This window comes from Convolutriloba macropyga, chromosome 2 (assembly GCF_964194025.1).
Source record: "Convolutriloba macropyga chromosome 2, txConMacr16.3, whole genome shotgun sequence".
Taxonomy (NCBI): Eukaryota; Metazoa; Xenacoelomorpha; order Acoela; family Convolutidae; genus Convolutriloba; species Convolutriloba macropyga.
Genome location: NC_134469.1, coordinates 72,015,335 through 72,028,261, shown reverse-complemented (window position 1 = coordinate 72,028,261; position 12,927 = coordinate 72,015,335). Strand labels below are relative to the sequence as shown.

General features: G+C 40.9%; 1 protein-coding gene across 1 annotated transcript in view; it reads right to left on the bottom strand.

Moving 5' to 3' along the window:
• LOC142334678 (structural maintenance of chromosomes protein 4-like) overlaps nucleotides 1-8,339 on the bottom strand; it is a 77,048-nt gene extending 68,709 nt beyond the window's left edge. Inside the window, exons 1-3 of the mRNA XM_075382900.1 lie at nucleotides 8,204-8,339; nucleotides 7,691-7,885; nucleotides 1,018-1,200 (exon numbers count right to left, since the gene is read on the bottom strand). Of these exons, the coding sequence (XP_075239015.1) occupies nucleotides 1,018-1,200; nucleotides 7,691-7,885; nucleotides 8,204-8,311 (486 nt within the window). The 5' untranslated portion in view covers nucleotides 8,312-8,339. The remainder of the gene's footprint in view (nucleotides 1-1,017; nucleotides 1,201-7,690; nucleotides 7,886-8,203) is intronic.
• Between the last annotated feature and the right edge of the window lie 4,588 nt (nucleotides 8,340-12,927).

Genomic DNA, 12,927 nt, shown 5'->3' with positions numbered 1-12,927 from the left:
TAAGCTAAATACTAATGTGAGCTAGCAATTGCTCTAATGAACTTTGATAACCTTATCCACTATGACTCGGCTTTATCGATTAAACCCATTTCTTTTGATTTTGTTCTTTTAACATTGACCGTATTCTCTACCTTGCGTAATTCAACGCGTGCAGGAATTTAAAATCCATTCATACAAGACCAACTTTGAGACTAAGCAACAGGACATCAAAACAGAACAACAATTAAGGTCAACCCGGAAAATTCTTTTGTACGTCGCCAGATATAGATTGAAACCATTAACTGGATGATATTAGGACTTATAACCAAGTCAGTTAAACGTGTCAAGCATTAGACCAGATGACAGAATAACAAAGATCTACAGAGACGTGCAACCTCAAAATCTGACTAAAAGTCAGAAAAACAAAGAGTCCTTGACAAACTCTCAGCTGCCCTTTCAGGTCTCAAACAACTGCCACTAGCCAACATTAAAACAGTTATATCCCCTATAATTGGCACTCCAGAAATATTGAGAAAAACGGTGAAACCCAATCAAATTACCGCACGTGAAATTTCACAAGCAACCGGAAATTTGCTCAATACTCTTTAAACGTAGTTACTGTTACTGATTGTACTCTTAAAAAACGCAAAACAGCCGTCTTCAGCTTTACAGCTATAAGGGTTAACTGAACCTGATATTTTAGGGCACTGATTACTTTAATTCAAATTAATTGCCGCTGCAGTAAGCTGGCTCCCGCTTTCAAAACCCTAGCTAATAGTTGGGGCTTAAAATTTGGAACCCAATCAGTTTAGTGAGTTTCCTCCTAGACGAGTACGTTAACCCTCATATTCTTTGCACGAATAACTTTTACTTCAAAATCTTTCCTTTTGAGAAAAAATGTTTTCAGAGATTTGTACTTCAGAGCGATTCGATGGGGGGGGGGGGGAGGAATGCAAAAAGGGGTACTTTCACAGCGGTTATTTTGTTTCTTATCCACTAGAGTACGGGGCTTGATTAAATTGAAAGTTCAATCATTACCTGAAGTATGAGAAAACGATTGTGATCCAGGTCCACGGCTTTACTTTTGAGGAGATCACGCACTTCTTTGTAGTTACTCTTTCTCCCATTGATGTAATAATTGGATGAGTTGTCTCTGTACGCTGATCTTGAAATAACCAGTTCTGATCCCTCAACTATTGTGAAATCATCTGGATCAGTTGCCTGAGAATGAAATTAACAAGTGAATAACAATGGATCAAACTTACTATCAAAATTTTACATTACAACTAAAATCAGGCAGTAGTTTAAAAGTATTCATTAAAAAAGAGCATTTAAAAATTCAATTCTTTGTTTTAGCCGTTCAATAAAGTTGAGTTCTCATAAATTAATTAGTAATTGTATATGTCCCGTTTGATAAGATTAAATTTGGCAAAACATTCGACGAAAAAGGCACCCTTCACACTGTTAAATTATAACTTCAGTTTTGGCGAATAGTATAAATATAACCAACTTAAGTCGGGCGAATTGCTCTCGAACGACCAGCTGGCTTCGCCAGTAGCTACCCACGGTTTAGTGAGGCTAGCCTTAGCTTAATTGAAGGGGCGTGAGGTGAGCGCAGCGGGGGGGGGCAGTGGTTGGGGGGTTCAACACCAGGAGGGCGGTTTTGGCTGCACGGGGCTCTTACGGCCTCAACGATGTGCAGGAGTGGGGATTGGGGGTGAAGTGAGAGGGGGCTGCACCGGTGGGTGAAATGTGTGTGTGTGTGTGGGGGGGGGGGGGGTGAGCTGGGGGGAGGAAGGGTTTGTTGGGGGCAACGGTGGGAGGGGGTCTTCGGCTGCATAAGGCCCTTACGGCCTGAATGATGTGAAGTGCAGGGGTGGGAATTGGGGGGGGGGGGGGCTAAGTGAGGGGGGCTGCGTGTGTGTGGGGGAGGGTTGTAGGGAGCACGGTGGGAAGGGGTCTTCGGTTGGCCCGAGCAACGTGCAGGGCAGGGTGATTGGGGTGGGGGGTGAGGTGAGGGGGTCTGATGTGCGTGAGTGTGTGTGTGTGGGGGGGGGGGGGGGGGGGGGTCAACCTCTAAGAACCGCTCTTCACGGTAAGTATAAGTCTCCAACAGTTACTGTGAATCGCATACTTAGAGACAGATGAGCTGAAAAGCTCCAAGATAAATAATTCCCTCCGAGACCTCTATTTAATCCATTTTTGAGAACGAAAAGTTAAATGGACCAGACAAAAAATCGAAAAATCGGTCAACTGAAAAATGCCGTAAAAACGACCAACAGGACTAATATAATTGCTACAAACTTTGTTTGAGAGCAATTACTCAAAATGCTAGTAAGTTGTTGTAGCTGTCCCACAGAGCTTAAATTTGCAGTTACTGGTGCTGATTGCCGTTTTTAACTGGTACCCTAGTTGCATTCGTATCAAAATAAAAAGAGATATATTGGTAGTAGTGTGACTCCCTATCCACAATTTGCTTGGTACGGCAACCGTTTGGCTTCAACGCCAGGGTGAACGACATGTGGTCCCCAGGTTAGGAGGACCAGAAGAGACATCGTCAACATCGGGGGAAAGGAGCAAGCAAGGCGGATTATTCTGTGCAGTGTGGTCGTGTTGGACTGATAGTATAAAGTCCAGTCAGTTGGCTACCTCTACTTGTCTTTCCCCACAGGTCAATCACTTTCAGTTCCGTGGTGTTCTTACTGCAGTTGAAAATGTGGTTTAAGTCATGTGGTGCTACTTTACATTCGGGACAGCGTTTATCAACAATGATAGAGATCCTTACTCATGGAGTTTAGCAGGGGCAGTATCCAGTTCTCAGTTGTGCCAATCAGATACAAGCAATTCATGGTAGCGTTCGTTCTTCTTTTGCTATCTTTGGTGGGGGTGTGCCTAATTGCTTGCTGTCTTGGTTCAACTGAGTATGGGCCGTGTGTCGATGGATACTTTTGAGCGCAGTTTTGTATTCTTTGCAATTTAATTGCTCTTTATTATTTGTGTTGTTTCACGCGGTGGCTATTAAGTATCAATTAGTGTCGTTCTCATGGGGAGAAAACTGTTTGAAAAGGCTGTTTCATGATCAGCAATGTAGCTCTGATAACTGCTGTCAATAAATTGCTCTACTAACACTTCTGTGTGAGCTTTAACAGGCAGCATTTCACCCTCATTGTTGTCACTGATAAAAAAATGTCTACAGAGCGAGCTCTTGTGCGAAGAGCAATGTTTTGTGGTGTTTAAAGGTGGCACCAGTTTGTTTTGCTGATTGATGACGCCCTCATGGGAGCAACGTACAGAACGCTCCGACCAATAGCTTTGTAAGTCACAGAGTGTTTCTTTTGTGCAGCCCCAGTAGCTACCAGAAATCTTATTCAGTATGTTATTGCGCTTTTGTAATTTCTCTGTACTTTTAACGTTTTCCAAATTTGAGCATACTATCGAAGGTGACACCAAGTACTTTGACTTTGGACTTAACTGGTATTGGTGAACTGTTGATAGTGAGGTGTAGGCCAAACTTGGCCTCCTTGCTCCAGGCTGTTAACACAGTTGCAATTGGTATCTCAGCTCACATCATAAGTTTTCTTGATTCTGGCAAGTCGTGCGAAATATTAAGTTAGGGAGTTATCAAGTTACGTACATTTTCAAACTTTGGGTGAGATGTAGTAAAAGTCATATCGTCAGCGTAAGACGTGATGTTTATAGGGGGATTTTAAGGGTAGACGCAGCCTTGCACAGAGTGGGCGATATTTCACCACCATGGAGGACACCCTGTTTGACTTTTCTCCACTTTGACTTTTTGTTATATTCTATGTGGGAAAAGCTGCCATGTAAATATCAAGCGACCCAACCGTTTGTGTTAATTGGACGTGGTGCCTCGAGTAAGTCTCTTAGTAGTAGGTCGTGATCAACCGTATCAAAAGCGGCGGTTATATCTAAGGTCACTAGAAGAGTAAGGTTGCAAGGTTTCTTTTGATTAAGGCCTTTTTGTATATCGTTGATGACAATATTGAGAGCTGTCTTTGTGGAGTGCACAGGTCTAAAGCCATCCTGGTGTTATTTTTGTGGATATTCTGAAGTCAATTAGTAAGAGTTTTTCTTTTAGTTTGGCAATGGGGAAGAGGAGTGCAATCGTTCTGAATCTTTTAGATTCGTCTTGGTTTTCCCGGCTTGTTTAGAGGTACAACCCGTTCAACTTTCCAGATGTTCGTGATTGTGCACTGTTTACAGAAAAGTTTATGGTGTCAGTGAGGTATCTGAAAGCATTGGGGTGTAATTGGATTGGCGCTATTCTACTTGGCCCAGCGCCTTGCTTTTCTTTTTGTCTTATAGCTTCTTTCACTGTGTTACACTTAAACTTTGCCCCCCTATTTCCAGTTTCCTTGTTCTTAGTGTATTTCCTGTTTTTCATTTTTCTTGGGGTGTGGAGTGTATTGTTGGTTAAAATTGTTCGCGCATTTCCTTGGATCACGGTGATGAGTAGTAATCTTAGCATCAAACTATATGGCTCTGATTGCAGGTGGTTTTGCGTTACTTGAGGAAAGTCCTTTTACTGTGCTCAAGAGTTTAGAGCAGTTACCTCTGTTTGCATAAACTGGATCCCGTTTTTTTGCGTTTTTCACTTTGAACCAGTTTTTATTTCAAGGTTTAGTTGCTTTTTTGGAGGTGCCTTGGATGTTTTCTTTGAATATGATCTTTTTTCAGGAAGCTTTACTTCTTCGTTGGGAAAATTGGCAACAACTGTTTCAATTCTTCCATGTGGGATATGCCTGCCAGCCGCACAATTGATGGGTTTCCTTAAGGTCTTTTTCGCATGGTACACATTTGTTGGCCTTTGTTGTTTCTTCAGTTTCAGTTCAATGTCGTCTTTAAAACTCGCCAAGCCAGCTTTGCGGAAATTGATGAAAGTTTTTTGCTGTTGTGTAAGTGATGAGGTCATAGGTGATGGATAGAAAAAATGGTGAATGGTCCGAGCCTAATGCTTACTCCGTGCGCCAGTCGATGTTCATTACTATGCTTGAGCAGGATGTTCATTGCTGCTTAATACATGATTAAAGAGGTCTATTTCACTTGCAATATCGTTTCCTCCTGTGTCTTCTGGTAATTTCGAGTCCCATAGAGGGCTATGAGCAATGAAATCGCCAAAATTAATACAGTCATCTAATTCAAGTAGTTTACTGGTTGATGGCTTCTATCCTGCATCACAGCTAAATGACAGTGCCTACTATTTGCTTTTATTACCACCTGCGCTGAGTTCTATGGCTTGCAATTCTAGGTGCTCAACGGCTAAATGCTTTTTCGGTATTCACTGTCTATCCAACTTTGAGGACAAAACTGTAAATGATCAGATAGAAAAACTATCAGAAGATATGTCAATAGTATCAAAAAATGCATTGAAACAGATCAGCAGAACTCATAACATAGCCGACTAACGTCAGGCGAATTGCTCTCAAACGACCGGCTGGCTTCGTCAGAAGCTAGCCACGGTTTAGTGAGCCTAGCCTTAGATTAATTGAATGGATGTTAAGGTGAGCGCAGCGACGGTGCACCGTAGCGGGTGTGCAAAGTGGATTGAGGGGACTGATGTAGAGGCAGTGTGGTGTGGGATCAATTTCTGAGAACGGCCCTTCACACCATAAGTATAAGTCTCCAAAACAGTTTCTGTTAATTGCATACTTGACGACTAGTGCGCTGAACGGCTCGAAGAGAACTTCATACAAACTGGGCGCCACCTCTTTATCCCGCTTCTGAAGACGAAAGTCAAATGAGTCAGACGAAAAATCGGCCAGGCCAAAAATTGCAAGAGACAAACAAGATTAATATATTTGCTACAAATTGTTTTTGAGAGCAATAAACAATGCTTTCATAAAAAGCCTGTTAAGTCATTTATGATAAATGACATTTCTACTATAACTCATTGTTAATGAGGATCAGGGATGATGAGATTACACCACAAAACAGCAGCTGAAGTGCGGCATCAACAAAAAAGAGAAAGATAGAGCGAGAGATAAACCAACTTCTAGTTTTCTAGCCTTGTTAGTGAATAAATCATGAAAAAACTGAAAAAGGAAACATTAAAAATTTCAACTTCGCAGTAAGAAAAGTTTAACCACTTCTTGTCTCGAAAGTTCTGTCGAGTAACCCATTTCCGAGACTTAAAAATTTTCGTTTGCCAGTAATGGTCGTTAAACTCAAGGACAAAAAATTGAAAAGTTTTGAAGACAATTGCAAATTTTAAAATCTTGCTAAAATTCAAGTTATTAATATCTTAAGAACCATTTCATTGTCTCCGGAGACTATCAAGTATCATTGTTTCAAGCCTGCAAAAGTTTCACTGACACAAAGATCCATACACTTGGAACATAAAACTTATCCAAAAATTTCTAAAACCGGAGTCATAAAAAATTGATCATCATTCCATTAACTCTAGAAACTATGCATCAGCTTATTATCAAACCTTGGAGGAGGTCCCAGGGCCCCTAATTCCGGAAAAAAATCAAAAACTTGAAAAAATTGCAAATAATTTAAAAAACAGCTTAAATTCGTGATATTTAAATCTTGAAAAACATTCCATTTTATCTATAAACTATGCAGTAACAAATTATCAAACCCTAGAGTAAGTTCCGTGGCTCTTGAGGCTAGAAAAATCTAAGAATGACATAAAATTTCAAAAAACTTATTCAAACCTAGAGGAGCGCTACCTGTTTATCCCGTTTTTGGGGACGAAAAGTCAAAATCGTCAGACGAAAAATCGGTCAAGCGAAAAATCGCATAAAAAATGACCGACAGGACTAATATAATTGCTTCAAACTTCGTTTGAGAGCAATTAATAATTGCTACTAACTTTACTTGACAATTTAAAACCACGGAAAATGAGATGTAGAAGGATAGGGGCCACATTTCCCTGCAGCTAGAGGGTGCACGATATTTAAAACAATGATTCTGGCAACCAACCCGACAACTTCCAGTAGACTAACGAATCGTTAAAAAATTTTAACTGATTTGGTATGGACACACGAGCAAAATGAAACTAGGGTAGTTCAATTTTTATCGATAGAATGGCAAGAGAAAATCCTCGATTAACTGAATATAAGCTGCAAGAAAGTAGCCGACATCACTAAAGTTTATGAGTTACGTCCTGTTTTTGTCATTTTCATAAAAGCAAGAAGTTTTATTTTCTTCTTCTTAGAGTTTCGCGAAACCTTTTCTGTTTGCTATCTCCAACTCATAGTCTCGTCGTGAAAAAAAATAAATTTTAGTTTGGTTGGGCAATAAATGACAAAATGGATTGTTGGCTGGGCATAAATGCCAAGAAATTCGCTTAGAGGTTTGATTGTCTTGTGCAATTTCATTGTTCTAGGCATTTTCTTTTTCATTGTTCTAAGCATTTTTTTTTTCATTTTTCACAGAGGGGTTCTTTCGTTGCTCTGTTATTCTACAACAAAAATTGTTTACTTCATTCCACAGTGGAATGCGTTTATAGCAAGTTTTTAGTCCATGCTTTCCTATGTTAATAAAATTGCTCTAGATATTTGACAAAAAATTATAATCTGAGTATTTGAACTAAGACCTCAAAAACAAATGTGCTCCCACTAACTTTAAAAGCTATTAATGGAGTTCTCAATATATTCACCATTCGACTTCACCATCAGGCAAATAGGTTTTTTTGTCCCGTTTGTGCGACAAATCATTGAGATCGCACAAGCCTGAAACTCACCGAGTCAATAATGTCGGCAAAATGTACAGCAACAGAGCATGACTGAATGCTTCGGCAGCTTTCATCAGAGTTGTGAATTAACATCGACAGTTTTTTCAGCCTGATTTTTGCGGCTCTGAATCCAAACACAAAGAGAAGTGCATCAATAACGTTACTCTTTCCAGATCCATTCGGTCCCACAATGCAGCAAAATTTCTAAACAGATTTTTTGCAACGGGTTTCCAAACTTTGAAAACTAAAAAATGAAACCTAATCTAGGATGAAAAATATGCTTTCATATGGCATATTACCATTTAATTGTCCGCAAATGTATCATAATTGTGTGGCGCTTAAAACATACATACCCACTGAGACTGCTGGAAATAAAATGGACCAGAAATATTTGATATTTAAAATAAGGCTCTCATCCCCCAACAAAGCAATATTCTTAAATTCCAAAAAGGATGGATTTTATGTCTCAGTTTATTAAGTTTTAGTAGTACTACTAGTAGTGAAATATTACTAATCATCTACCTTATGAAATGGTCCCAGCTCAACGGTTCCACCATATGATTTGAAATTCTCTAGACTCAGCTTCCGAATGATAAGTCGTGGTTTTGGTTCATTTGTCTCGCCAGTCATAGCTTTTCTGAAAGAGTTATTTATTCATAGGACCATCATTTAATTATGGATGCAATAATTCTTCTTACGGAAAACTGGCAAACAGCTACACTATAGAGTTTTTCTCGGTAAGCACTGCCTGCATTATTCTACCATTGAGTTGAATCCATTTAAGTTTATTCATGCAAAATTCAAAACACGCAAGTTGGACTAGTACTGATAATGCTTCATTGCGTCCATTGGGTGGGTGGATCACACCCCTATTCCCTTGTTATGCTTAAAAATAGAAACGAAACTGAGAATGTAAAATTGCAATTTGAGCTGTTGCGTTTCACATGAATGTAGAACCTATAGAACAAAAGCTTGCATATGCAGTAGTAGTAGTAGGAGAGTCTTTAGGGTTGGAGCCCACGGTTGTAAAAAAAACCCTTCAGTTTTTGTTTGGCACGAGTTTTTTCATTGGATTGCAGATTTCACAGTTGCATAGAAGTCTACAGGTGCAGCTGTCGAGTTCGTTGTAGCTTCTGTGGAAGTAGTTTTGGTACATCTCTGTCAGAAGTTTCTTCGTCATTGGCTTCTCCGTTGTTCTTCTGACGATGTTGTATAGCTTTGCGGCTCTGAAGAAGAAGTTTTTCGATTTCTTCTTCAGAAATTCTGAGGTAGTTGAGTTTCAGTTTTGGATAGACTGAGGGTTCGTTGATTTTACCATCTTTGGTGACAACGATTGCACTTTTCACTATCGGTTCTGGCTGTCTTCTTTGTTTCTTGTCCATTTTGCACAACATTGTAGTACATTTCATCAGGGAAATGTTTTGATTTGCGCAGGGATTTCAGGTATTTCTGTAGGTCAGACATTCGGCGGCTTTTGAAGAATTTGTCTTCATAGACTGCCTGATCTGTCAGGATTTGCTCATTGAGGAGTTTTTAGCGTCGTTTTATCTTTATCAGGTTAAGGGTCGGTGCTCTCTCGTATTTCCTTTTCATCGTTCCGAGGATCTTCGGTTCGTTGGTCAACAAGTTCATCGACATTGGTTAAGCAGTAGGGTAAAAAAGGATGGTCTCTGATGTGGCTGTTTAATTCTTTCCAGTCCACCTTGTGATATGCATGTTTCACTTTGGGGGCTGGTTTCGTAGCTGATATGTCGATGGAAATGGTTGTCCGGAATGCTTGATGGTCGGAGCATGTCTTTCCGTTGAGTAATCCCGTGTGAGGTTTTTGTCGATTTCGTAGAGCTCAATGCTGTCAGGAGATTGGGTGAGGCATACATCCAGTGATTGATTTTGTTTGCAAGGCAGAATTTGCTGAAGTCGGTGGGTTTCAAAGTTGTTGAGAAGCGAGAGTTCGTAGTCGTCATCTGAGAGCATGCTGTTCCAATCAGCTCCAGGGAGGTTGAGATCGCCGCTGACAATTAAGGTGTAATTGTCCCGTTATTTCATCTGCTTTACGATTTCTTCCAGGTTTTCTTGGATTTGACTGGCTGGTGCCCTGTAAGGGCTACATTTAGGAGGGTTTTACATGCAGCAAATTACAAGTGATTCAGTTGGAGTTTGTAACGCAATCGATACACTTTCCGAGTGCGTTGTGTTTTTTAGTCTGTAGTGAGGAATGAGAACTCCTCCGTGTTTTGTGTTATGGTTTTCAGTAGGTCGGTCAGTTCTGTGGATTGTGTATCCAGTAAGAAAGAGTGCATTGTCAGGTACATTCTCAGTTTATTAAGTTTTAGTAGTACTACTAGTAGTAAAATATTACTAATCATCTACCTTATGAAATGGTCCCAGCTCAACGGTTCCACCATATGATTTGAAATTCTCTAGACTCAGCTTCCGAATGATAAGTCGTGGTTTTGGTTCATTTGTCTCGCCAGTCATAGCTTTTCTGAAAGAGTTATTTATTCATAGGACCATCATTTAATTATGGATGCAATAATTCTTCTTACGGAAAACTGGCAAACAGCTATACTATAGAGTTTTTCTCGGTAAGCACTGCCTGCATTATTCTACCATTGAGTTGAATCCATTTAAGTTTATTCATGCAAAATTCAAAACACGCAAGTTGGACTAGTACTGATAATGCTTCATTGCGTCCATTGGGTGGGTGGATCACACCCCTATTCCCTTGTTATGCTTAAAAATAGAAACGAAACTGAGAATGTTTTTGTCGATTTCGGTGAGCTCAATGCTGTCAGGAGATTGGGTGAGGCATACATCCAGTGATTGATTTCGTTTGCAAGGCAGAATTTGCTGAAGTCGGTGGGTTTCAAAGTTGTTGAGAAGCGAGAGTTCTTAGTCGTCATCTGAGAGCATGCTGTTCCAATCAGCTCCAGGGAGGTTGAGATCGCCGCTGACAATTAAGGTGTAATTGTCCCGTTATTTCATCTGCTTTTCGATTTCTTCCAGGTTTTCTTGGACTTGACTGGCTGCTGCCCTGTAAGGGCTACATTTAGGAGGGTTTTACATGCAGCAAATTACAAGTGATTCACTTTCCAATCGATTGCGTTTGTAACGCAATCGATACACTTTCCGAGTGCGTTGTGTTTTTTAGTCTGTAGTGAGGAATGAGAACTCCTCCGTGTTTTGGGTTATTGTTTTCAGTAAGTCGGTCAGTTCTGTGGATTGTGTATCCAGTAAAAAAGAGTGCATTGTCAGGTACATCGCTTGTTAACCAGGTTCCGGTGAGACAGAGTTCATCGTAGTTGTTCTTTGCTATTTCATTGGCAAAAATTTTTCCGCCTCTGGAAGTCAAGCAGACTTCGCACATTGAAAATAAGTATTTGGAGTTTGTTTTTAGTTTGTAGTCAATTTTGTTTCGGAGGTGAGCTGCTGCCAGTATGAGTGACATCAACGTCCATCACTTTGTTGTTTTCCTTTTTCTGCAGTTTCAGATTGCGAATTCGCAATTCTTTTAGGGCTATTTTCTCGACATCTATGACGTATCTACGCTTGATCAACAGAGCATTTTCAAGCCATTTTTTCGTCCGGAGTGAGTTCTCGGCTCAAGAAAATTTGTTTCCCGTATGTTGCAAGTTTGTGGGCGAATAGCAGGACAAGTCGCCGATGATGTTCACTGGAGAAATTTGCAATTATGGTTCTCGTTTTCTCATTTTTGTAGGTCCCAACGCGTTTTACATCATCCATTGGGCAGTCGATACCCATGTGGGCGAGGATTTCCTTTACTTTCTGAACATCTTCGTTATAACGCTCTCTGGCGGTTTTTCCTCAGGATTCGGGAATCCCACGGAAGCGTACCCCATCGAATGTTGGCTTTCCCGAATGATCGGCTGTGCTGATGGACGCACGGCTGGTTTTGTCGGCTCAGGCGGAGGGGACTTGATTTCCACTCGGATTTTGGATATCTCAAGTTTGACTTCATGGAAGTTCTTTGCTATTTCCGCCACGTCTGGGGATTCTCTGCTGGAAGCCAAGTTGTCTATAACTCGGTCTCGTTGGTTGTTCTGCACACAGTCGTTACATATGAGCAGAACATTTTGTCGGATTTCCTGTAGTCCAAATATGGCTTTTTCACTCATTCCACTGCATTTCGGGGTCAGGTGCATGGAGTCGCCACACGAGACACAGTTGAACACTGCACTTTTGTTGCTTATGGGGAGGGAGCACATTTTGCAGGTGCTTTCAGGTTTTGATCGAGTCATCTCGGTCGTTTCATAAACCAGTCGCAATTCCGAGGTAACAATTGAAACTTCCGGATTCACTGACGGGTTTATACCTTAACCGAGGGGGTGACTTTCAAACACAGATCCGCGATTCCAAAGCAAGCTAACTGCTCCTGGAGTCAGGGGATTTGATAGGAGATTACACAATTCCGCAATCTCAAGAATAAATGTCTCCGGGTTCACATGAAGTGTGATTTATGGGAACGTAAGTACTATTACTGATGTTTCCTTACTAATTTCTGATTGCGATCCTGAGATAACAAGACCTCCAGATTCACTAAGCAGAAAAGAGAAAAGAAAAAATCAGAAACAGTGACCTACTCTGTTTACTCTTGCTGTTCTGCTTCTTCTGCTTTCTTGCTTTCCCGCTTCCTCTTTCTGTCTTTTTGGCGTTTGTTCGGTTTCTTCTTTGCCGGCTTCTTCGATCTCTTCTTCTTGATCAGCTTTCAAAGATTTTGACAGTTTAAGAGAACAGTGGTGAACAACTTGAGATCGATGTGGGTTACGGGGTGTAACTGGGTCAGCTGGTAAAGATATTCGAAATTTGCCTGTTTTCTTTTTGAGCTCAGGTTTTTCGTAGCTTCTAGAATGAGGATGCCAGTTTGTCGGAGATCGATGGATAAGTCAGGGGTACCAGCTCGGCGGGTGTAGACTATGGCCTCAATCTGCCCGTTTGAGTTGAGCTTCTTGAGGGTTTCGATCAGTTGTTCGGGGGAGAGGGGTCAGTTGTTGTTACTTCTGTGGGGGGTGATGCTATTGTTGATCATGTTGTGCCAGATGACTATTCTTTTTCGATTTAGGAGCACAAAATTGTTTTGAAACAGGTGTTGCACTGATTTTTGCTTGTCCTTCGCTCTGGGGTTGACAGAGAGGCCAGGCTTCGAGTAGGAGAATCGTTGAAATCGGCCTTTGTCCTTGTGATCCAAAGTTCTTGTAAGATTGGCGAGACAGCTAGCTCCAACCAGG